The following is a 23,630-nucleotide window of genomic DNA, read 5'->3' as shown; positions in this document are numbered from 1 at the left end:
AATTGTTTATAATTTTAAAATATTCCTGAGGTCGCTTAAATAGTCCAATTTCAATTCTGTAAAGTACATTAGATAGGTATAGTGTCTTTTTATGAAAAAATCATAGTTATACTTATCCATAGTAATTATTGTCGTTATTATAGCGACCGTAAATTTTTAATTTACAATTCAATTGTTGCTAAACTCTTCATTCAATTACCATTGGCTTCTGGAATTATAATCTACACGAAAAGAACTTTTACATTACCAAGTTATTTAATTATTGATTAACAATTACTTATCTAAAATTTTAGTTGAAAATTAAAGATTTTGTTGGAAAAACCCGCTTTTTCCGGGGAAAGTTTTCATCGAAGTGAATCGGGAAAAACACGTCTCTATGTAGAATTTAATTGCGGTGAATTTTTGGGCGTGCATGATTTGGACGCTAAATTTATAATTCGACGCTGAAAAATAAAATTACCTGTTTCTGCATACATGATTTGGACGCTGGGTCTAATTGAAATGTAAATGGAAAGGCAGGTAATAAAATTCTAGAGATTAAGCTTGATAAGGAGAATGATTTTTGGATTGAATTTCAGACCAATTACTTCACATTTGCTTTTCAAAACATTAAATAGTTTTATATATGTTTGTTCCGATTTGTCGGGAAGTAAACAATAACACAATGGTATATAATGTCCGTTGATAAATACATGTATGGTAAAAATTTGCTTGAAATATTGAGCACAGTAACTAAATGTACCGTCCATATAAATCGTTTCACTGCCGCACAGAAAACGCATGTTAGTGTTACACGAGAAGATGATAATGTTAGAACTTGGTTCAACCGCAAATATAAAATTCTCGTCTTTAAGTGTTTTGATATTCATAATATTTACCGCAGCAATAGTTTCTTCTTTACTTTTGGGCAGTTTCGGTTGAGCCATTCGCCGTTCACTGTATATTTGATTTCGTATTAAATTAACGTCTTTAACAGTCATGTGGCTCAAGCAATCTACATTTTCTTTCAACGCACTATGTATGATTTTGGACGGCCTTTCGGTCAAATTATCCTTAGCCTTCCTTTTGGCACTGCTACGCACAATCTGTCTATTTCTCCCGATTTTAGTACTTTATCTTGAGAAAAAGTAAAACTGTTCACTTTGAGCAAAATTTTACCACGATTACTTACTAACGTTGAAATTTCCATATTCACTATTAGTTTATATTCCTATCTAGTACATGAGTTATTGTAAATAGACACAGGTTTATGGATTACAAACAAATTACCAGTTTGTTTTTTGCGGGAAACGAAAGTAATTAGTGTCGGTAGTACCTTAAATAAATTATCAATATGTCATCAGATGTTACTATACAGAATGTCTCACCGAATAAATCCTATTCTACCTCTTACTCTACATCAGTGGAATTTATACAACCCATTGGATGTGCATGATTTGGACGCTAAATTTAAAAGAGCCAAAGGAGGAAGACCCAACCCTTCGGTCCTAACTTTACTTTCTGGCAGCGTCCAAAACACGGGTACTTTTAAGACCCTCAGGTACTTTAGCGTCGAAAACATGCCCGCCCGAATTTTTATTTGGGTGTTTTTGGAGTAAAGTTAAAATCTTTTTAGTTATAGAGGAAAAATTGAAAAAAACACGATTTTCGGGCGCCATGTTGTTTATAAAAAAAGTAGCATACTATCTGCGGACTTTGCATACCTATATTATTAATACATACAATAATAAGATTCGATTCGAGCAATAAAATTGCTGGTAAATAACTTTTCCTTGTATTTTGCTAATTAGCCCAGAGTAACATTCGTTACTCTCTCAGTCCACGATTTATAATATGCAGGGCCGCCGCTACCATGTGTGCAAAGTGTGCATCGCACACAGACGGCCAACAATAGGGGTAGGCCAAAATCAGGCCACTGATGATACTACTTTTTTTTAAAACGCAAATATATAAGTTCAAATAATTAAATAGTAATGTTTCAGATAATTCTAATTCTAAAGTCTAATATTCCAAACAATAATTATTATTATTATTACCTGATAATACTAAAATGCGCTTCATTTAACATTTATAGTGCTTTTTTTCGCGAATCTAAATATTTTTCTATTATATTACATTGCGGTGCCGCCCAAAATCCCGACAGCCAAAATCCCGACGGCCAAAACACCGACACGCCAGAATTCCGACACGCCAGAATCCCGACAGGTCAAAATCCCGACATGCAACAATCCTCGCATAAGTAAAAATTCCGACTTTTATTTAATACTTTTAATACAAAATACTTTTGTTTAGTAACAACAAATAAAAAACAGATGGCCATAAACAAAAAACAAGAAATAAATGTAATTATATGTTAAAAAGAATCTTATCAAACCTGTCGGGATTCTGGCCTGTCGGGATTTTGGCCTGTCGGGATTCTGGCGTGTCGGGATTTTGGCCGTCGGGATTGTGGCTGTCGGGATTTTGGCTGTCGGAATTTTGGGGTAGACCCATTAGATTGTAGTCCAGATATAACGCACGTAGAAGAAATAAATAACAATAAATTATTGTAGTAAGATGTGTTTCAACTTCAACGCCAGTTCGGATATTTATCTCCTGAAACTGAGGTAACTGTACAAGGTCTCTTTGAATTTATAGAGAATAAACTTGAAGAATTAAATATAAATATTATGGATAATATGCGTGGACAGGGTTACGATAATGGAGTAAATATACGTGGTAGACACATTGGATTGCAGAAAATCCTCGAGAGAAATATCCTCGATCATTTTTTATTCCCTTTTCTGCACATAGTTTAAATCTGGTGCTGAATGATGCCGTAAAATTAAGTTTTGAGTGGGTGGAATTTTTTAATACTGTAGGTACAGAAACTATATGTATTTTTTTCTTCTTCGAATATTTGAAGGAAAATTTTATTAAAGCACCTTCCAAAGTGGACATTAAAAGCATTGTTGGACATGCGATGGAAGAGTCTGATCGATGTAATCGCACCATTAAAAACCCAGATAAGTAAAATATATGATGCTTTAGAAGAATTGCAAAATGATAACAAAAGGGATATGAATTTGAAAATTCAATGGATAAACATAGATATTCAATTGTGAGAAAGTGTATAAAGCCCTTACAGACATAAACAGCTCGGAGACTGACATTAGTGCAACCGATTTATATGAAGAAATTAAAGCTATTCAACCATATGTTACCGCAGAAAAACGTCCTGGTAATATTCTTGAATACATTTACGAAATAATATTATATCAAAATTTCTCCAAACTTAACTATAATCGTACGTATATTCCTAACTCTACCCTTTGCTGTAGCTATAGCCCAATAAATGACCGTTTTGGAGTGTAATTTCCAGGGGCAACTCCGAATTGCATGAAAATTTGGATTTAGGTTCTACTTACCCTCCACTTCAAAGTTGAATTTGTGCCGTTGGTTGCTTTTACTTGGGGGTGACATTTACCCCCGTGTTTAAAAGAAGGCCGGAAATGGATAAATTGACCTATTTTAAGCACCTTTTGTTCTATAAAGTTTTTTACGTAAGTCAATACTTTTCGAGTTATTCGCGATTTAAAATGTTGATTTTTCGACAAAAAAACTACGTTTTCAGACCGTTTTTCCCAAATAACTCAAAAAGTAAATATTTTATCGAAAAAAATATTTTTAGCAAAAGTGTAGCCTATAAAAAAACGAAAAAAATGGTGTACCAGTGAAGTCTACAAATTGAGTAGAAGCAACAGTTGTAGCTCATGAAAAATACGTTCTTATTCGTCTAATTCCAAATCGCATAATTCAACGCCAAATCACCGAAGAAAGAAGCGTTTTTCGGGAAAACCTTATTAACATTTTTAAAGTATCAATAAAAAGCTTATTATTTGTTTTTTACAAAAGTTTACAGCACCAAAAATAAACGAGTTACACTGAAAAAAAAAAGTTGGCCCCTTTTTTTGGTAAAAAAAAATCGTGTAAACCTCCCTCTATTTAGCACCCTAAATGAAATTAATCGTTTGACTTTACCATCTATTTTAACTGTATGTGTATTGTTTATATGATCTGTAAGTTTGATTGGTTTGAAGTGCTTATTTTTAAAAACATTTGGTTTTATAGTAAAAAAATTTTTTCTAAAAATTTCATTTTTTCAAAATAACTTAAAAAGTATTAGTGATAAGAAAAATCTTAAATAGTAAAAAAATGTAGGTTTTGCTATTATAAATATGCTAGTTTCATTTTTTCCCCGTAAGATAAAAATTGGTTAAGATATGGCTGTTCAAAATTTGCATACACTCGTGATTAGTGACCCATTCAAGCTTTCTCAATTATAAGCCTTTCAAAAATAAACACTTTAAACCGGTGAGACTGACAGATCATATAAAAAATAGATAGGTAAGTAAATTGTTTGTAAAGCGGTAGCGATTAATTTCATGTGGGGAGCTAAACACGGCGAGATTTTCATGATTTTTTACAAAAAAAGAGGGCCAACTTTATTATGAGCGTAACTCGCTTATTTTTAATGCTAAAACTTTTGTTAACAATTAAAAAAAAGCTTTTTATAAACACTTTAAAAGAGTTTAAATGGGTTTTCCCGAAAAGTGCTTAATTTTTCGGTGATTTCACCTTGAAATATTCGATTTGGAATTAGACGAATAAGAAAGTATTTTCCATGAGCTACAACTTTGTTTTTATTTGATAGATAGACTTTACTGATACACCATTTTTTTGGGTTTTTTATAAGCTACACTTTTGCTAAGGATATTTTTTTCGATAAAATATTTACTTTTTGAATTATTTGCGAAAAACCGTCTGAAAACGTAGTTTTTTTGTCGAAAAATCAACATTTTCAATGGCAAATAACTCAAAAAGTATTAACTTGCGTAAAAAACTGTATAGAACAAAAGTTGCTTAAAATCAGTCAATTTATCCATTTCCGGTCTTATCTTGAACGTATGTTTTTTCACCCCCGAGAAGGGGTGACTGTCACCCCCCAAGTAAAAGCAACCAACGGCACAATTTCAACTTTGAAGTGGAGGGTAAGTAGAACCTAAATCCAAATTTTCATGCAACTCGGAGTTGCCCCTGAAAATTACACGGTATCGCCGAATTTCCCGTTCATTTACTGGGCTACTAAGGGTGAGCGGCCGTTTCAAAACTTAAAATTATTAAAAATTATCTGCGATTTTTAATGAAGCAAGATATACTTTCTGCTTTAGCAATGCTATCGAACATGAAGTGCGTGCGAGATTGGATATTAAAAACAAAGACATTTTTGTCGAAATTTTTGCCGAAACGGAAGCCAGAAAAGTTTGTTTTTAGTTTCTTCATGTGTTTATGTTATATTATTTACGGTTTATTTTAATTAAATGGAAGTTTAAATTAGGATATACAATATACATATAATGGGCGTTGGATCATGGATATTACTCAACTTGTTCAAGTATTTATCTATTTACAACTTATTATTGTTATGCATCTTCTGTACATTTCTTTAAATACTAGGATGTACATATTTCTAAAGTGCTGGAAGGGGGGCGACACATATTAAGTTGCACACGGGCGACCAACATCTCAGCGGCGTCCCTGATAATATGAGGCGGTAACACCAGCTTTTAAAGGCTGCAAGATTATCCATTTCGGGTTTCTTGAGTGAACAAGGCATATGGTCAATAAAGAAGAGTTAAAAAAATGTAGCATCTTAGCAATCCTATTCGGAGCCTTAAGTTGAGGCTTTTGCAATGGAGAAATTGTTTTTATCTTAATAAGTGCTGCTGTTGCTATTGCTATTCTGACTTTTAGTTCATGTAAAGGATCCTGCGTTTCGACTAACCTGCTACCAAGATATTTGTACTTTTTCATTCTCTATATCAGTGTTTATGACGAGATTACCCGGGACGTTGTCTTTCTTTGAAATAACCTTAGACCATAAAAACTGATAGACACGCCTTGTACCGAATCGTTGAAACAAAGACCTTCCGCGAAAGTGACGTCACAATACGGCAAGAACTCGTTTGGAATCTTAGCAAAGCACTAATAAAATTACTCAATTTTAGATTAATTTTAGTATAACTTCAATATTTTGTAAAAAATATTGAAGATAAATCATTTAGCAAAGTAATTAATAAATATTTTTTACTTAAAGTAATTTATTTTGTAAAAATAAATGTTTTATTTGAAAGTATATCATTGGTACCTATATCTCTTCTTGTTTAATAATCAAAAATAAATTTAAAGGAGAGTAATTTTCTTTTGGGTGTAAGTTTCAGGTTAGGTGAAAAAATATATAGGGAATCTATTAATTAATGACCACAAAACAAAATAGCTTTTGTTAACTTATTTCTAACTTTTATTACATTATTTGGTTTGTTTCAAAATCATGATCAAACATATTATGTTCTTTGTATTCGTTAAACACAGAACCATGCACGTTTAAGACCAATTTTGTCATTAATTTGGAATCGTTCAGTTTTTTTTGAATTGTACCTACATAATTCTAATTTCGCTTTCAGCAATTTTGCAAATATGAATGACGTCTTTAGAAGGTTGAATTAAAATTTTTTTTGATAATATGCTATAATTTTTGTGTCTTATGAATGGACATTGTAAATTATCACATTCAATTATTGCACACAAACATAATATTATGTCACAATCTAATGTTTTCTTAACTTTCTTAACTACAATCCCAGCGATATAGCCAACAACATCACAAACATAAGATGACTGTTTTTGAAAAACTTTAATTATTTACAGTATAATTATGGTTACTAGTTATTATTTCCCTATTATTTTCATCAGTATGATCAACAGTTTCATTTTCACAGTATTTGTTCTGCTCCTTGCTAAAAATGTGGAAGATGCCTGTTCTATACAATTAGCCTGGGTAGATCATGTAACACTTGTGTGCATTAAGAGTCTTTTATATGCATCTTTAAATTGTTTTGCCGTTGGGTTGTTGTTGTAACCTCCTTGACTCCTATAATAGAACTAGAGAAAACTTCTAAGTAATCCTGAGAAAGTTTATAGGCCGAAAGACGAAAGATACTTCAGACCTCCATGCATATTATCCTTCAAACAATTTTTCCAAATTCGCATTAGTGACTTTAAATTAATGATTATACCAATATAACCCGTTTTTCTTTGGCTTAGATGCAGTGGTTCACCATTGTTGGAATATTTGAGTGAATTAAGATATTATAACTATTTATAATGGGAAATAAGCCACAATATTATTAAAAAATGATTTTTATCAACGTTTCGACCCCCAAATCGGGTGCCGTTGTCAAAATACAAAATACTACTAACAAAGAAAAATGTTGTTGCTTAGTAAAAAAATTCTTCTGATAATTTATTTAATTTGACTCATTTATATCGGCAATTCAGATAGGTACATATGATACATTTTAAAGTAGAAGATTATGATATATCATATGTATCTGAAATCTGTCTAAAGTATCTGTATAAAGTAAATATGTATCTGTCTAAAGAAATAACCATCAATTTTATTTTTGTAAAATAAATTTTCAATCCACATGTTTTACAAGAACAGTTTAATTTCCCTCCAAGTGTTTTTAAATGATAAAGGTTCTCTGTTATAATATCTAATTGGTCAGACAGCGCAATATCTATTTTAACTTTTGCCCTTTGTTTTCAATAGCGATTTGCTATGATTCTTATTACGCCAACTGTCAATATTTATGCCTGTGAGTATCTCTTTGCGTTTGTGGTGTTGGATTTTATGAAATACTTTTGTACTAGCTGACTAAAGCCAGAGCTTTCAAACGGTTATAATTATAGAATCACATTTTAATTTGATTAAAATAAAAGAGGATACATGGGTGGCCTTTCTGGCAGAAATGTTTAAAAAAGAAAACGAAGAATCTTTACCAGGAACGCCAAATATAATAACTGATGAAAAGTCCGAAATCGCCCAAAAATATGTGAAACAAGGAATGAACAAATTAAAAGATGAAATTCACCAGGAGATCAAATACGAAATGAACTCTTAATTACCTTGTACAACAACTGCAACTTCTTATTCATAAAATAATCACCACGAACAGAATACCAGATGAATGGAGGAGAACGATCATGCTGACGATTTTCAAGAAAGGAGATAAGAAAGACTCCAGTAATTATCGAGCAATCAATCTTTTAAATACAACACTCAAATTGACAACAAGAATAATAGCCACAAAAATAAACGAACGAATAACTGTCCAAGAGGAACAGTAAGGATTTCGTACAGGAAGATCATACATGAATGCAGTAATAATATTTTGTAATAAGGCAAATCGAATACAACAAATTAGCTTATACGTGCCTGATATATTTGAATAAAGCGTTTGATAGAGTGTGAATCCGGGACGCGATACATTTATTGTATGAAAAGGGAATACCACTGGATTTAGTAAAAACCATTGAGAATATACGAGGTGTATAAATGCCAAACTTGCTTTTTGAAAAAATATTAAATATGACTTGACTGCAGTTTAAAATTCATTCACCAACATACATTTAGAAAAACTTACCAAATACTTGCAAAACTGTCTTCTTACCGGCTATTTTGTGCAGAGAAATATGCAAAACTCTCTTTTTACAACGTAAAAGATATGCTTGAGAAACTTTTTTATTGATTATCTCAGAAGAGTATAGCTCCCATAAGGCGAGTTTTGCATTTACACGCCTCATATAAAGACAACATAGCTGTGGTAACATGTAAAGAAAACTATAAATCATAAAGAAAGTTAAAAAACGATAGGATATAGAATGAGAGAAAAGGAAATAAAGATAATATATGCTATGCCGACGACGCCATAATAATAGCCGAAAATGAAGATGACCTACCAAGATTACTTAAAGAATTCGAAGACACGGTGCTCATATACAACATGGTGATCTCAACAGAGAAAACTAAATCGGCAGTGATATCAGCCGAACCCAGATAATGTAAACTGGTCGCAAATAACAAAATAATAGAACAAGTGATGGCAACTGAATACTTGGGAATAAAACTGTCAAGCTATGGAAAAGTAGAAGAAGAAGTACAAAAACAAGTGAACATGGCGAACAGAGCAGCAGGATGTCTCAACAACAAAATCTGGAGAAACAAATGCCTCACAACGGAAACGAAAACCAGGATATATAAATCAACAATAAGACCGATAATGACCTACACAGCGGAAACAAGAGCAGATACGACGAAACCACAAATACTGCTGGAAATACCAGAAATGAAAGCGATACGAAAAATAACAAACCAAATTCTAAATGACAGAGTAAGAAGTGAGGAAATACGAGCGAGATGTGGCATAGAGGAAATAAACATGTGAACCAAAACAAGAAAAATAGAATGGAATCAACACATAGAAACAATGACAGAAAATAGAATAGTACGAACAGCAAGAGACAAATCGCCAAATGGAAGATCATTGGGACGACCAAGGAAAAGATAGCAGAAGACGTCAATTGGGGCTAAAAACCGAATTAAAACAGGCATGAGCCAATTTATAAAAGGAAGAAGAAGAAGAAGAAGAAGAAGAAATTTTAATACAAGTTATATTATAACTGTTAATGACAAAAAATTAATTGACTTTTTCATTGTAGATCCATATAGATTCATTTTTCTGACTTTCTAAGTAACGCCAGAAAGACTTTGTTTTGGTTAAGTGACATAATCGTAGAAATGTTTAAATTAAAAACAGTTCAACAACTTATTCCTTAATAGATTACTTCATGATTTTTTATATTGATTTGTTTATAATTTCACAATCACGCAACGTATGTTATTATAATACCAACCTGGACAATTATACATTTTTAGACTAGTTAATATATGTTTATTATAACAATTATATAACGATTACAGTCAAGCAAATTTTACTCTTTTAACATCTAATGATTATAGTAGAATGAGTGCTGTATTTTATTGTAGTATTACGGATGATATAGAAGAGGATCATTATTCTGAAGAAAGAAGAAAAGTGCCTCCTATTTCTGCCAATAATCATCTTTATTGCCATTCCTCCACGTTAGATTTGCCTTCAGATGCCTTATATCATAATATGGACCCAAAGACTCAAAAGTAAGCCAGTTTTCTGTAAGCTTTTTTTAATAAATATGTGCGAGCGCAATGTTAATATACATTGCGGTGGAATAAGTGTTACCCCCCTTATTAACTTATTCTTTTTAGCACATAAGCAAAACGCTCGGACAGGTCGATTTTTAAAATAATCAAAGTATATTATAACATCAATGTTTCGAACTTTTCGCGATCCCTCTTCAGGTGACAGGCACAACTTTGATTTGTTTAAAATATGAAAGTACATTATGTAAAAGCGTTTGAAATACGGATTACAAAAATATATAATACTTTAATCGTTTTTGAGAGCGTAGGCGCCTAATTTCGATCAAATTCTTTTTAAACGCTTTCATTTTTTTCGAATCCTGAGAAAACTAATAAGTATTTTTGAAACATTTAAACACAGAATAAAGGATTACATCATTACAGAGGGCTGAAAGTCCCTTAGAATAAATAAAAAAATTCTTTTGAATGATTTATTTGAAATTTTAAATCATACTAAATTTTCTTTTTTTTACCCCTGTGACTTATTAAAATAGTCATTATAGAAGTTCTCAGGAACTTTAGACCCTCGATAATACTGTAATATTTTATTCTGCGTTTAAATTGTTCAAAAATACTTATTAGTTTTTTTCAGGATTCGAAAAAAATGAATCCCATTTAAATAGCATTGAAGCCGAAAGTTCGTACCCATCCCCTTAAATTTATTTATTACAATATCGTTTGCAAAACCCTGGACTCAGATTCCTTGGCTGCTAATCCCATGAATCAGGTCATCAACAACCATATTTCATAAATGTTAGTTAGTTTCCTCAGGATTCGAAAAAAATGAATATATTTAAAAATAATTCGACCGAAATTTTGCACCTACGCTCTCAAAAAGGATTAGAGTGTTATACATTTTTGTAATCAGTATTTCAAAAAAATTTCAAGGGGGTGTCACGTGATGTACTTTCTCATTAAAAAAAATCAAAGTTATGCCAATCACCTGAAGAGGGATCGCGTAAAGTTCGAAACATTGATGCTATAATATACTATGATAATTTTATAAATCGAACTGTACGAGCGCTTTGCTTATGTGCTAAAAATAAATAAGTTAGTAAGGAGGGTAGCACTTATTCCAGTGCACTGTATATTATAATAATATATATTTTATATATTTTATAATTATAATAATTTATCTGAAAACTACAAATTTTGAAAAACATAAACTCATATCTCTAAAATTGTCGATTTGTTTCCCGAGTGACACTTTGATAGTTATAACGTTTTATAATATCACGACCCGAAGGGGAGTGAAATTATGTCAAAGTTTCAGGAAAGCAACAAGTCGATAATAATTTTAGAGATCGAGTGTAATTCGATGAGATCATTTCATGAATAAAACTGCCTTTTTAAATCATTTTAACTAATATTTTATTGATATCTTCACCTGAATATTTGCTAAACGTGTTTTTTGGTGTTCCCTGTGACAAGTTATAAAACATTAATTCTCATTAATGTCACTGGATGTTGGTAATAATACTGGTAATAATCATGGTGCTTTTGTTTATAGTATTCTATAGTTTTTTGTTGTTCGTTGATATTTTCTGGACCCTTTAAAAGAAATTCAAGATACCTGTGGTTATGTGGACATTCTGGATCGATTTTTCAATTTTTCCGTTACAATGTACCTTGAATTATTCGGAAAAACTGCGAACTGATACTTTCTTCAAATCTCTATACATTGCTTCCACATCCTCTACGATATCTAAACTTGCGTGTATAGAAATTGGCACACTTAAAAATTTGGTCATTTTTGATGCCTCGAATTTCCTAATCCTATTGTCCGATTTAAGTGACTTTTTAAGTATGTTATAGCCTTATTCTTTAACAATACCGCTGTAATACTATTGTTGCTAAGCAGGTAAATTTTCATTGTATACCGGGTGTACGAATCAAACTGTGTTTTTTTTTTCAAAGTTCACATCACCCTGTGGAATATTAAATTTGTAAAACACTGAAATTAAAACCCAACATTCTGTTAAATTAAAATCCAACTGTTTTCTTAACATTCTCTTTTTTTATTCATTCGCTTATGTTAAATAATAAACAAGTTAGTTACTGTAACAATTAGCCATGTTCTTCATCAGTATAGGGTGTTTCTAAATAAGTGCGACAAACTTTAAGGGGTAATTCTGCATGAAAGAATAATGACAGTTTGCTTTATAATCGTATGTCCGCAAATGCTTCGTTTCCCAGATACGCGATGTTGAATTTTTTCTTACAAACTGACGATTTATTTATTGATTTAAAACTGGTTGAATAGTCGTCGCTGGGCCATCGAGGTGTAAACATCGTTAAAGCGCTCCGAAAAACCGGTGATTAAGAATTCTAATTATCTTATCAACAACAATAAAAAAAAACCCATTAGCAATAAGTGAGAAAAACAAAACAATATGTTCCCTTCGGGGAATCTTATTGGGTTCAGAAATGGACAACCAGTTTATCAACAACAAAACATACAGAGTGATCCAATAAATTTACAAATACCACAAGCAACCAATAACCAACTACAGTGGCAGCCAACAATGATGAAGCAACCAGAAAATGCAATGAACATGAATATGCCAACTATGCAACAACAGTATCATACAACTCCTATACAGACAGTAAATACCAACCAGTTCAGCTCTCAACCAGTTCAGCAGCAAATGCCGACATCAAGTAAAAATAGTGCAAATATCGTAGACAGAGAAACTCACTATATGACATCAACCAGCGAAGATGAAGAAGAAAATCAGACAAACAGTAAAAACGCTTGGCAAGTCATGGGAAGCAATAAAAGAAAGAAAATACATAACAACAAACCAAATCCAAGCGAAATTGAAACAGGTAACCGATTCCAACCGCTGTCGAAAGAAACAGAAGAAAATATTGGAAACGTCGAAACCAACAAAATACCAAAACCTCCACCAATATTTGTACACGGGGTACAGGATTTCAAAGAGATGACAAAGCAATTAGAGGAAATAGCCAAAAAAGAAGAATACCAGACAAAAAGTTTAATAAACAACGTTGTCAAAATAAATTGTGAAACACCAGAAATATACCGAAAATTGGTTAAGGAGTTCAAGGAAAAAAATATATACCATCACACGTACCAACTAAAAGAAGAACGAGCCTACAGAATCGTGATCAGATACTTACATCACTCAACCAATACTGATGACATAAAAAGTGAGCTATCTCAGTTAGGGCACAAAGTGAGAAACATAGTTAATGTAAAACAACAAAAAACCAAAGAACCACTTAATCTCTTCTTTGTAGATTTAGAACCCGCGCAAAACAACAAAGATGTCTATAATATAACAGGCCTACAGAACAGAGTAGTACACATAGAACCTCCACGAACTCAAAAAAACAGTATAATACAGTGCATGAGATGCCAACAATATGGACATTCCAAATCATATTGTAATAAACCATACGTCTGTGTAAAATGCGGAGGCTCACACAATACCACCACGTGCAAAAAGTCAAAGGAGACGCCAGCCATATGTGCGTTATGCAATGGAGGCCACCCAGCCAATTACAAGGGATGTGATCACTATAAGAAACTTACCAAAGGAAGCAATAAAAACAATGGAGAGCATCAAAACCCATCAGCAATCTACACAAATGATATATACACAAGAAACACACAACAACTATCCAATCCACTGCCCCAGGGCATGAGCTATGCTGAAGTAACTAAACGCAACCAAACAGAAGATACAACCACTGTGTTAAACAAGTTTTTGGAAGAATTCAAGAATCTATTCAACCAACTAATCCAACAAAATAGCATGGTCCTCAACATGCTTACCATGCTTATGAACAAAATGAAATAAATGGCTAAGTTTCTTCGAATAGCCCAATGGAATGCCAACGGCCTTCCAAGCCATACAGAAGAAGTGAAAATATTTCTAGACATAAATAAAATTGACATATTTTTAATTAGTGAAACACACTTCACAAACAGAACTTATTTTAACATACCTAAATATAAACTATATCATACTGAGCATCCTGACGGCACAGCCCACGGAGGTACAGCAATACTCATCAAAGAAAATATTAAACATCATGAACTACTGAAGTACAAAGAAGAACACATACAAGCAACGACAGTAAGCGTTGAAGCACTTCCATATAATGTCAACGTAACAGCTGTGTACTGCCCTCCTCGCCATAATCTAAAACGAGAACACTATGAAGAATTTTTCCAAACTTTAGGACCAAAATTCATTGCTGGGGGAGATTACAACAGCAAGCATACCTTGTGGGGGTCACGACTTATAACAACAAAAGGCAGAGAACTGGCACATGTTATACAAAATAAGAATTACTCATTTATCTCAACGGGAACACCAACATACTGGCCGACCGATCCCAACAAAAAACCAGATTTATTGGACTTCTTCATAACAAACGGTATCGGTATAACTTATACAGATATAACACCAAGCTATGACCTAACTACTGACCATAGCCCAATAATAGCAACGGTAAGTACAACAGTTATCACTAAAAAACCAAAACTCCACCTGCACAACAATAAAACAAACTGGGACACTTACCGACAAATAATTCACGATACTATCGAAATAACAACGAGGCTGAAAAAACCGGAAGAAATAGAAGAGGACTATAACAAATTTATAAACATACTACAGTATGCAGCTAAATCAGCTACCCCACAAAGTAGTCCCAACAGAAACATAAGTAATATACCTTTAGAAATAAAAAAACTGGTAGCTGAAAAAAGAAAGGCCAGATCTGCATGGCAACGAACACACACACCAGACAGCAGAACAAGATACAATCGCATCAGCAACAAATTAAAATCAAAGCTGCAAGAAGTCAAAAATGAGTCATTTACGAATTATATCACCAATCTTTCAAGACAAGACAACTCTATATGGAAGCCCATAAAAAGTAAGAGAAAGCCAATAACAGCATTACCTCCAATACGTAAAAATTCAACACCACCAGGACCATGGGCAAAAAGTGATAAAGAAAAGGCTGGCCTATTTGCCGAGTATTTAGCAGAAGTTTTTACTCCACTAAATGACGACCAAGTACCAGAAGCGAACCAAATATTAGAAGAACCACTACAGATACAGGACCGAATAAAACTATTTACTCCAAAAGAAATTAGAGACGTAATTGCCACCCTAAACCCAAAGAAGGCACCAGGCGAAGATCTGATAACCGCAAAAATGTTAAAAGAAATACCCAAAAAGGGCATAGTTAAACTACTGCACATATTCAATGCAATACTTAGATGTGACTACTGGCCCAAAGCACTCAAAATTGGACAAATAATTATGATACCAAAGCCTGGCAAAAACCCTCTAGATGTCTCATCATATAGGCCTATCAGCTTATTACCAACAATCTCCAAGTTGCTTGAAAGACTTATCCTAAACAGAATAAATGCAGAAATAAATCCACAAAATTGGATCCCAGATCATCAGTTCGGATTTCGACAAAGCCATTCAACGATACAACAATGCCATCGCATAGTCAACGCCATTAACCAGTCACTTGAAAATCAGCAGTACTGCACAGCAGCCTTTATAGACATCAGTCAGGCTTTTGACAAAGTCTGGCATCCAGGCTTGTTATGCAAAATAAAAAGAATTCTTCCAGCAAGTTACTACAACCTACTGAGAGCCTACCTACACGAACGGCAGTTTAAAGTAAAAGTTAATGAAGAAGTCTCGGAATACAAGCCTATTCACTCTGGCGTACCACAAGGGAGCATACTAGGACCATTATTGTACATACTATATACATATGACTTGCCTACAAATGATAAAACAACCATCGGGACATTTGCAGACGACACTGCTATTTTTGCCAAGCATGACGATCCTATTGCAGCAACACAAAATCTCCAAGAGCATCTAAACTCACTTGAAATATGGCTGAAGAAGTGGAAGTTTAAGGTAAACGAAACAAAATCATCCCATATAACATTCACTCTCCGGACTGGAACCTGCCCACCAGTAACCATCAATCAAATAAAAATACCACAAAGTAATCAAGTCAAATATCTAGGGCTACACTTTGACAATAAACTCAACTGGAAACACCATATAACAAAGAAAAGAATGCAACTTGACCTAAAAACCAAAGAACTTTACTGGCTCATTGGAAGAAATTCCCATCTTTCAATAGAAAACAAATTGCTAATATATAAAGCAGTGATAAAGCCAATCTGGACTTATGGCATTGAACTGTGGGGCTGTGCTAGCAAATCCAATACTGTGATTATCCAGAGAGCGCAATCCAAGATACTTCGAGCAATAGTTAATGCACCATGGTATGTATCAAACCAAACTCTACACACAGATCTAAAAATTCCATATGTAACCGAAGTCATCCGAGAAAACAACAGAAAACACCACAACAAACTAGAAGACCATCCTAATCCACTACTTCATCCACTACTGCAACCTGTCCACAATAGAAGACTAAGAAGAAGCTGGCCCTCCGACCTAAGAGGTAACTGAGGAAACATCGCTGGATGTTTACCTCTCCACGTCACCACATTTACAATAATTTAATTTAATGTAAGACCAACAAATTGACTTATAGATGTTTGTTTTATATCTGATTGTCAATAAAGGGAGATAATAAAAAAAAAAAACTGGTTGAAATATGCAAATGAAATTTGGTGGGTTTTAAGGCGTAGTTTCTGCACATTTTTTGACATACAATTAAGAATTTTATTTTCACCATTGGCGTGCATAGAGGTAAAATTAAGACTCTACCGAACAGTGATCCAGCCCTCAGTTCTTTACGGGAGCGAAACATGGGCCATGAACAAAAATCAAGAAAATATGCTGAACATCTGGGAGCGGAGTGTCCTAAGGAAGATATTCGGGGGAGTAAAAAACGATGAAGACGTTTGGAGGAGACGAACAAATGCAGAGATCAGAGATCTGTACCGGAAACGAGAAATAAGCCAGATGGTCAGAACAAAGAGACTAAGTTGGTTAGGTCATTTTGCGAGAATGGCTGACGGAAGGTGGGCAAAGGACTCGCTGCTGAGAGGGGAAGGAACGAGGAGAAGAGGACTGCCCAGAAAAAAGTGGCTAGAAGCATGTAAGGAAGACCTGGAAACAATCGGGATATCAAATTGGAGAACTGCGGCCATGGACAGGAGAAAATGGAGAAAAACCGTGGAGAAATTCCAAGCTATGGGCCGTTAAGGCCTGTTGAGCTATGTTATATATTGGCGTGCATACGGGTAATATGATCGGTCATATTACCCATATTCGCTCCAATGGTGATTATTAAATTTGTAATTGTATGTCAAAAAATCTGCAATAACTACGTCTTAAAACCCACCAAATTTCATTTGCATATCTCAGCCGGTTTTAAAGCAATAAATAAATCGTCAGTTTGTAAGAAAAAATCAACATTCCGTATCTCGGACGCGAAGCATTTGCGGACATACGATTATAAAGTAAACTGTCATTATTCTTTTATGCAGAATTACCCCTTAAAGTGTGTCGCACTCAGTACCGGCGCTAGGGTATAAGGCGCCCGATTGTAAAACTAGCATAGGCGCCCTTCGGTTTCTTTTAAATTAGTATTTTGCATAGCACAAGCAGAAAAAAGGTCATTTTGACGCCCCCCCAAATAGGGGCGCCCGCCTGCAGTGCATCCCCTGCAGGCCCGTTATCGCCGGCCCTGGTCGCACTTATTTAGAAACACCCTGCACTGATGAAGAACATGGCTAGTTGTTAAAGTGCGTAACTTTTTTTATTATCCAACATAAGCAAATGAATAAAAAACAGAATGTTAAGAACGCCTGAGGCTATAGTTGGGTTTTAATTTCAGTGTTTTATAAAATTTACATGTTTAGCAGCAATATTAGTACAGCGGTATTGTTAAAGAATAAGGCTATACCATATTAAAAAAATCACTTAAATCGGACATGTTTAGAAAACTGGACTCATCAAAAATGACCAAATTTTTAAGTGGGCAAATTTCTATGCCCGCAAGTGTAGAACTTTCTTCTCGGATCACTTAAATACTTACTGAATTTTGTTTTTGTTTTTCCCCCGCAGATATACATCACCTTTTACATTTCTTAACAACAGATATTTATTGGGTTTTAATTTTACCCGACTTCCTCTTCTTTGTGTGCCTTGTCCGTTACGGACGTTGGCTCTCATCATGGCAATTTTAATATTGTTAGCGGCGTTTCTGAATAACTCGATCGATGTTAGTCCAACCATTAACCATTGGTGTAAGTTTTGAAGTCATGAGTGTCTTCTTCTTCCGGGTCCGCGTTTGCTCTCTATTTTACCCTGTATTATCAGTTGCAGTGTACGATATTTATCATGTTGCATAATATGACAGGGGTATTAAAGCTTTCGTTTCTTGATTGTGAAAGAGATTTTTTTCTGTTTTCCCATTCGGCGCAATACCTTTAAGTACGTTGGTGGTGTGTGTTCGAATGCATCTAGGTTTTTCATTATGTTTCCGTTATGGTCCAGGCCTCTGTGCCATACAGCAAGACTGGAAATACATAGCATTTTAGCAACCTTATTTTTAGTGGGAGAGATATGTCGCAATGAGTGAATATATTTCTCATGTTGATAAATGTTGCTCTGGTCTTTTATACTCTAGATCGTTTTCGGTTATTTGATCCCATTTTGAGTTGACGACTGTTCCAAGGTATACATTTATGAGTCTACGTGTTGAATTAATTGGTTTTTTATTTTCAATTGTCTGGCAGGTTTTTAAGTTTTGCTCACCAGCGTCCATTTTGTTTTATTTGTTGAGGTTAAATTCTCTTTCTCCACTCGCTCTTTGTACCCTGTCCATAAGATGCTGAAGTTCATCGATACTGCTGGCAAGTACGACTGTATCGTTCGCATATCGGATATTATTTATCAATTCTCCATTGATATGTTTGCCTTCGTTTGCTTCATCCAGTGCTTTTTTAAAAATTTGTTCGGAGTAAATATGAAAAAGGATAGGGGGGAGAACACATCCCTGTTGCATACCTTTTCTAATCTCAATGCTCTCTGTGAACGAATTGCAAACTTTTACCCTGGCTATCTGATTCCAGTATAGACTTGTCACAATTCGGATGTCCTTATCATCAATTCCTATGTTGTGGAGAACTGCAATTAGTTTGTCATGTTTTACATTATCAAAGGCCTTCGAGTAATCTACAAAGCACATGTAGACATCTTTGTCTATAACAGAAGTTAACCTCAAAAATGTTAATTGAGAGGCGTGAAAATTTTTTGTGATGATAAATAATGGTATATTATGCAACGAGCATTTAATGATGGTCATTTGCGATTATGAGGAGATGCCAGGATTTGTATAAAATATGAGCATCATAAAGGCAATTAAATGCAAGTTGCATACATGATTTTTTCTATGCTCATTCACAACAAAAAAAATATTCAAATTTATTTATTTTGCAACACAAAAAATATTAAATAGTTATATGATTAAATTAATTATTTGGTTGATACATTTATATTTTAAATATTACAATAAATAAAACAAAATTTGAGGTTAAATTTTCAATATCACTACCGTATCAAAGTATCTGTATCACAATGAAGCTCATTATGATATATTTATTGAAATTTTAATCAGAGTAGAAAAAATAAATAAAGATGTTTTTTTTTTATTTTTTTAGGACCTTAACTTATATTATCACAGAAATGATCGAAACCGAACGAGACTACGTAAAATCCTTAGACTACGTTATAATTAATTACATTCCCGAATTACAAAGAGAAGATATCCCTCAAGCGTTACGAGGTCAAAGAAATACCGTTTTCGGTAATGTAGAAAAAATATTCGAATTTCATAGTCACCATTTCCTGAACGAATTAGAAGAATGTATAAATAATCCACTACAAGTTGGACAAATATTCCTTAAGTACGACAAGAGGTTTTATTTGTATGCTTTGTACAATAAAAATAAACCAAAGTCAGACTCGCTGATGTCTGAGTATGGATCAGCATTTTTTAGGGTAAGTTAGTAAATATGTACTTTATTACCGATTTTAGTTTAAACTTCTAAACTTATTGATTGTTTTCCTCTAGTCATTGTATATTAAAAAACAGTAAATCCTGTATAAAAGGTATATTTAAAAAACCCTCAAAAGGTCCTCAAAACCCCCACATCAAATTCACATAACTAGTTTTCGACTGATTTACCAGTCATCATCAGTGCTTAATAAGTGCTGGATAAGCACTGATGATGACTGGTAAACCAGTCGAAAACTAGTTATGTGAATTTGATGTGGCCCTTTTGAGGGTTTTTTAAATATACCTTTTATACAGGATTTACTGTTTTTTGTATCACATGGTATACAGCCAACTACAGGAAAACTTTTTCCTTGTGGATTTTTATTGTATATTAAATTTCTCATATTTGATTTAGTATTACAATCATCGCCAGTATCATTGTCCTTTGCTACGTGCAATAGGTAAATCTATCTGAAGTTGGTTCAAGCATCAGCGTTTTGTTATTTGTTTCTTAGTATTCGATGATGCCCTCTCCTTATTTGTCGCCGAATATTATGTAATGGTATTGGAGGATGCTTCATGTGCTGGAGGAGGTAATGGGTCACTTGATTGATTTAATCGTGGAGTTAAGATGTGGTACTTTTGGTCTCCTTTTTCCATGTGATGACCTACCGCTTGTCTGTGTTAGACAGGGCGACACCTTCTCCCCCCCAACTATTTACTGCAGCTCTGAAATATGCATTTAAAAAACTGTATTGGCTAAAAGGGAAATAAATATTGATGGTGCAGATGATATTGTCATTATAGCCTAGAGTTTAAATGAAGCTCACAAAATGATGGAAGGACTAAAACAGGCAATCGAACAAGTAAACATAAACTTTCAAAAAACAAAATACATGACCAATTTAGTTCCAAGTGATGTTATGAGAGTAAGTGGGCACGAAGTGTTTCAGGTTTTTAGCTATATCTTGTTAGGGCATGTAATTAGAATAGGAAAGGACAATCAAAGTTGTGCAGAATTTGGCAAGATGCGACATATTCTAAAAGGAACGCTACCGACTTACTTCAAGAAAAAAGTTTACAACCAATTCATACTACCATAACTTTGACTAAACATTCTGCAATTAAATTGACAATAACTCAAAGAAAACTGGAAAGGGCAATGTTGGGAATAACAAAAAAAGATATGGGACCAAATAGGACAGTGAGAGATATGACTGAACTAAAGTGACAGATGCCATAGAAACAATTGCACAAGCCAAATGGAGATGGGCTAGACATGTAACACGTTTAAATGATAATAGGCGGACCAAAAGACTCATAGAATGGAGACCTAGATAAGATAAAAGACACCGAGGTAGACCACCACAAAGTTGGATGGTCGACTTGAGAAAAACAGTGGGAATTGGATACAGGAGGCACAAAATCCTAAGACCAAGACCTCTACGTAGGTTTTATAGATTTTGAGAAGGCCTTCGATAAAGTCAGACACCAAAAGCTGTATGAAATCCTAAGAAGCAAAAACATCGACACTCGCGACATTAAAATTATATCCAGGTTGTATTGGGGACAAACAGCAAAAATCAAGGTTGATAATGAATTAACCGAAGAAATTGAGATTCGTCGAGGTGTGCGTCAGGGTTGTGTGCTTTCTCCACTACTATTCAATATATATAGCGAAACAATATGTCAGGAAGCACTCCTAGAGCAAAATATTGGTATGAACATTAACGGAGAGTTAATTAACAATATACGATACGCTGATGACACGCTAATAGTAACAGATAACCTAGCAAATTTACAGTATTTGATGGAAAACATAAACACTCATACCAATAAATATGGTCTAAAACTGAACATCAAAAAGACTAAATTCATGATTGTAACGAAGAAACTATACACCAATGTGAATTTAACAATAAATAATCAGCCAGTTGAAAGAGTTACGTCCTACAAATATTTAGGGGTTTGCTTCACTGATACTAATGGCCAGACAAGAGAAATCAAGAGGCGAATAGAGATAGCGAGACAATCGTTTGTCAAAATGAAAAAGTTCCTATGCATCCGGGACATAAATATAAACTTAAGAACAATGTTGAGGTGCTATATTTTCTCCGTTATGCTGTACGGCATGGAAGCTTGGACGCTGAAAAAGATAAACATCAAAAACATTGAGGCATTCGAGATGTGGTGTTACAGGAGAATGTGGAAAATACCATGGACAGAAAGAGTAACAAATCAAGATGTTCTGCTGAAGATGGGGAAGGATTGCGAAGTCATAAAAACCATACAAACGAAAAAACTGGAATATCTAGGCCACATAATGAGAGAAGAAAAGTACTCTCTGCTAAGACTCATCATCCAAGGAAAAATCTCGGGAAAGAGAAATGTGGGACGTAGGAGGATTTCCTGGTTGCGAAATTTAAGAGAGTGGTATGGGTGCAGTTCAATACAGTTGTTCAGAGCTGCAGCCAACAAAGTTAAGATTACTGTGATGGTAGCCAACCTCCGATAGGAGACGGTACTGCAAGAAGAAGAAGGCACAAAATAGAAAACATTGGATGAATATGGGGGAGACCTATATCCAACAGTCGATGCAAGAGGTTCAGAAATGATGATGATGATGATGATGATGATGATGATGACCTACCGCTCATTTTCTCACAACCAATATGTTCTCTTTGCATTCAGCCTGGTTGCAGTGCAACGCAATGCAATCTTCGTCGTTTGTTATTTACATTTTATTATGTTATTAATATTTTTATCGTTTATCTTTATTTGGTCGCCAGTAGATTATTTGCTTGTTCCATCTTTCATCTGCTTGTCGGATAGTGTGACCTGCAAATTTTGCGTGACATTTCTTTTGCGATCTTTAAGTTTTATATGCAGCATCTGTCTTTCCATCGATCTTTGCACTTTTGCCACTTTATCGATATTCTCCTTTGTAAGTGTCCAAACTTGGGAGCCATATGTGAAAACAGGAAGTATACACTGGTTAACAATTGGCGTAAGGCCAATCTGATTCGCCTTTTTATTTCTGCCTTTTGGTTTTCCTTGCTGAGCGTTAAGATCTGTCCTAAATAACCTAACGTGATCGAGGAGTTTTCGTCCGTGTTTTTCATAATCTTTGTTTTATTGTGATTCATCCTCAGTCCTATTTTTTCGGCTTCATCGTTTAATTCTTCTAGCATGGTTTTTAAGGCTACTTTTGTATCAGCGATTAAGATTACATCGTCCGCATATCGTAGATGGTTCAGATATTGCCCATTGATTTTAATATCTCGTTCCTCCCAGTGAATTTTTTTGAAGACATCCTCCAGCGCTTGACTAAATAGTTTTGAAGATAGTGTATCTCCCTGTTTAACTCCTCGTTTTAGTTCAACTGGTTTTGTTCCTTCATATAGGTACTTTTATTATAACTGAGGCATTCCTAAAATTATGTTCTCTATTAGGTCTGTATATCTTTAATCAATTCGGCTGTTTTGTAAGGACTTTATTATGGCCCAATGTC

At 34.1% G+C, this 23,630-nt stretch overlaps 1 protein-coding gene across 2 annotated transcripts in view; it reads left to right on the top strand.

The window, feature by feature from the left end:
* Nucleotides 1-23,630, top strand: part of LOC114328735 (puratrophin-1) — a 988,347-nt gene that overhangs the window by 939,326 nt on the left and 25,391 nt on the right. For both annotated transcript variants that reach the window (XM_050661949.1, XM_050661948.1), the window contains exons 14-15: nt 9,929-10,078; nt 19,782-20,121. In XM_050661949.1, coding sequence (XP_050517906.1) covers nt 9,929-10,078; nt 19,782-20,121 — 490 coding nt within the window. The remainder of the gene's footprint in view (nt 1-9,928; nt 10,079-19,781; nt 20,122-23,630) is intronic.

Source organism: Diabrotica virgifera, chromosome 9 (genome assembly GCF_917563875.1).
Source record: "Diabrotica virgifera virgifera chromosome 9, PGI_DIABVI_V3a".
Lineage (NCBI taxonomy): Eukaryota > Metazoa > Arthropoda > Insecta > Coleoptera > Chrysomelidae > Diabrotica > Diabrotica virgifera.
Note: the sequence above shows the minus strand (reverse complement) of the source record. Positions and strands in the feature narration are given on the sequence as shown.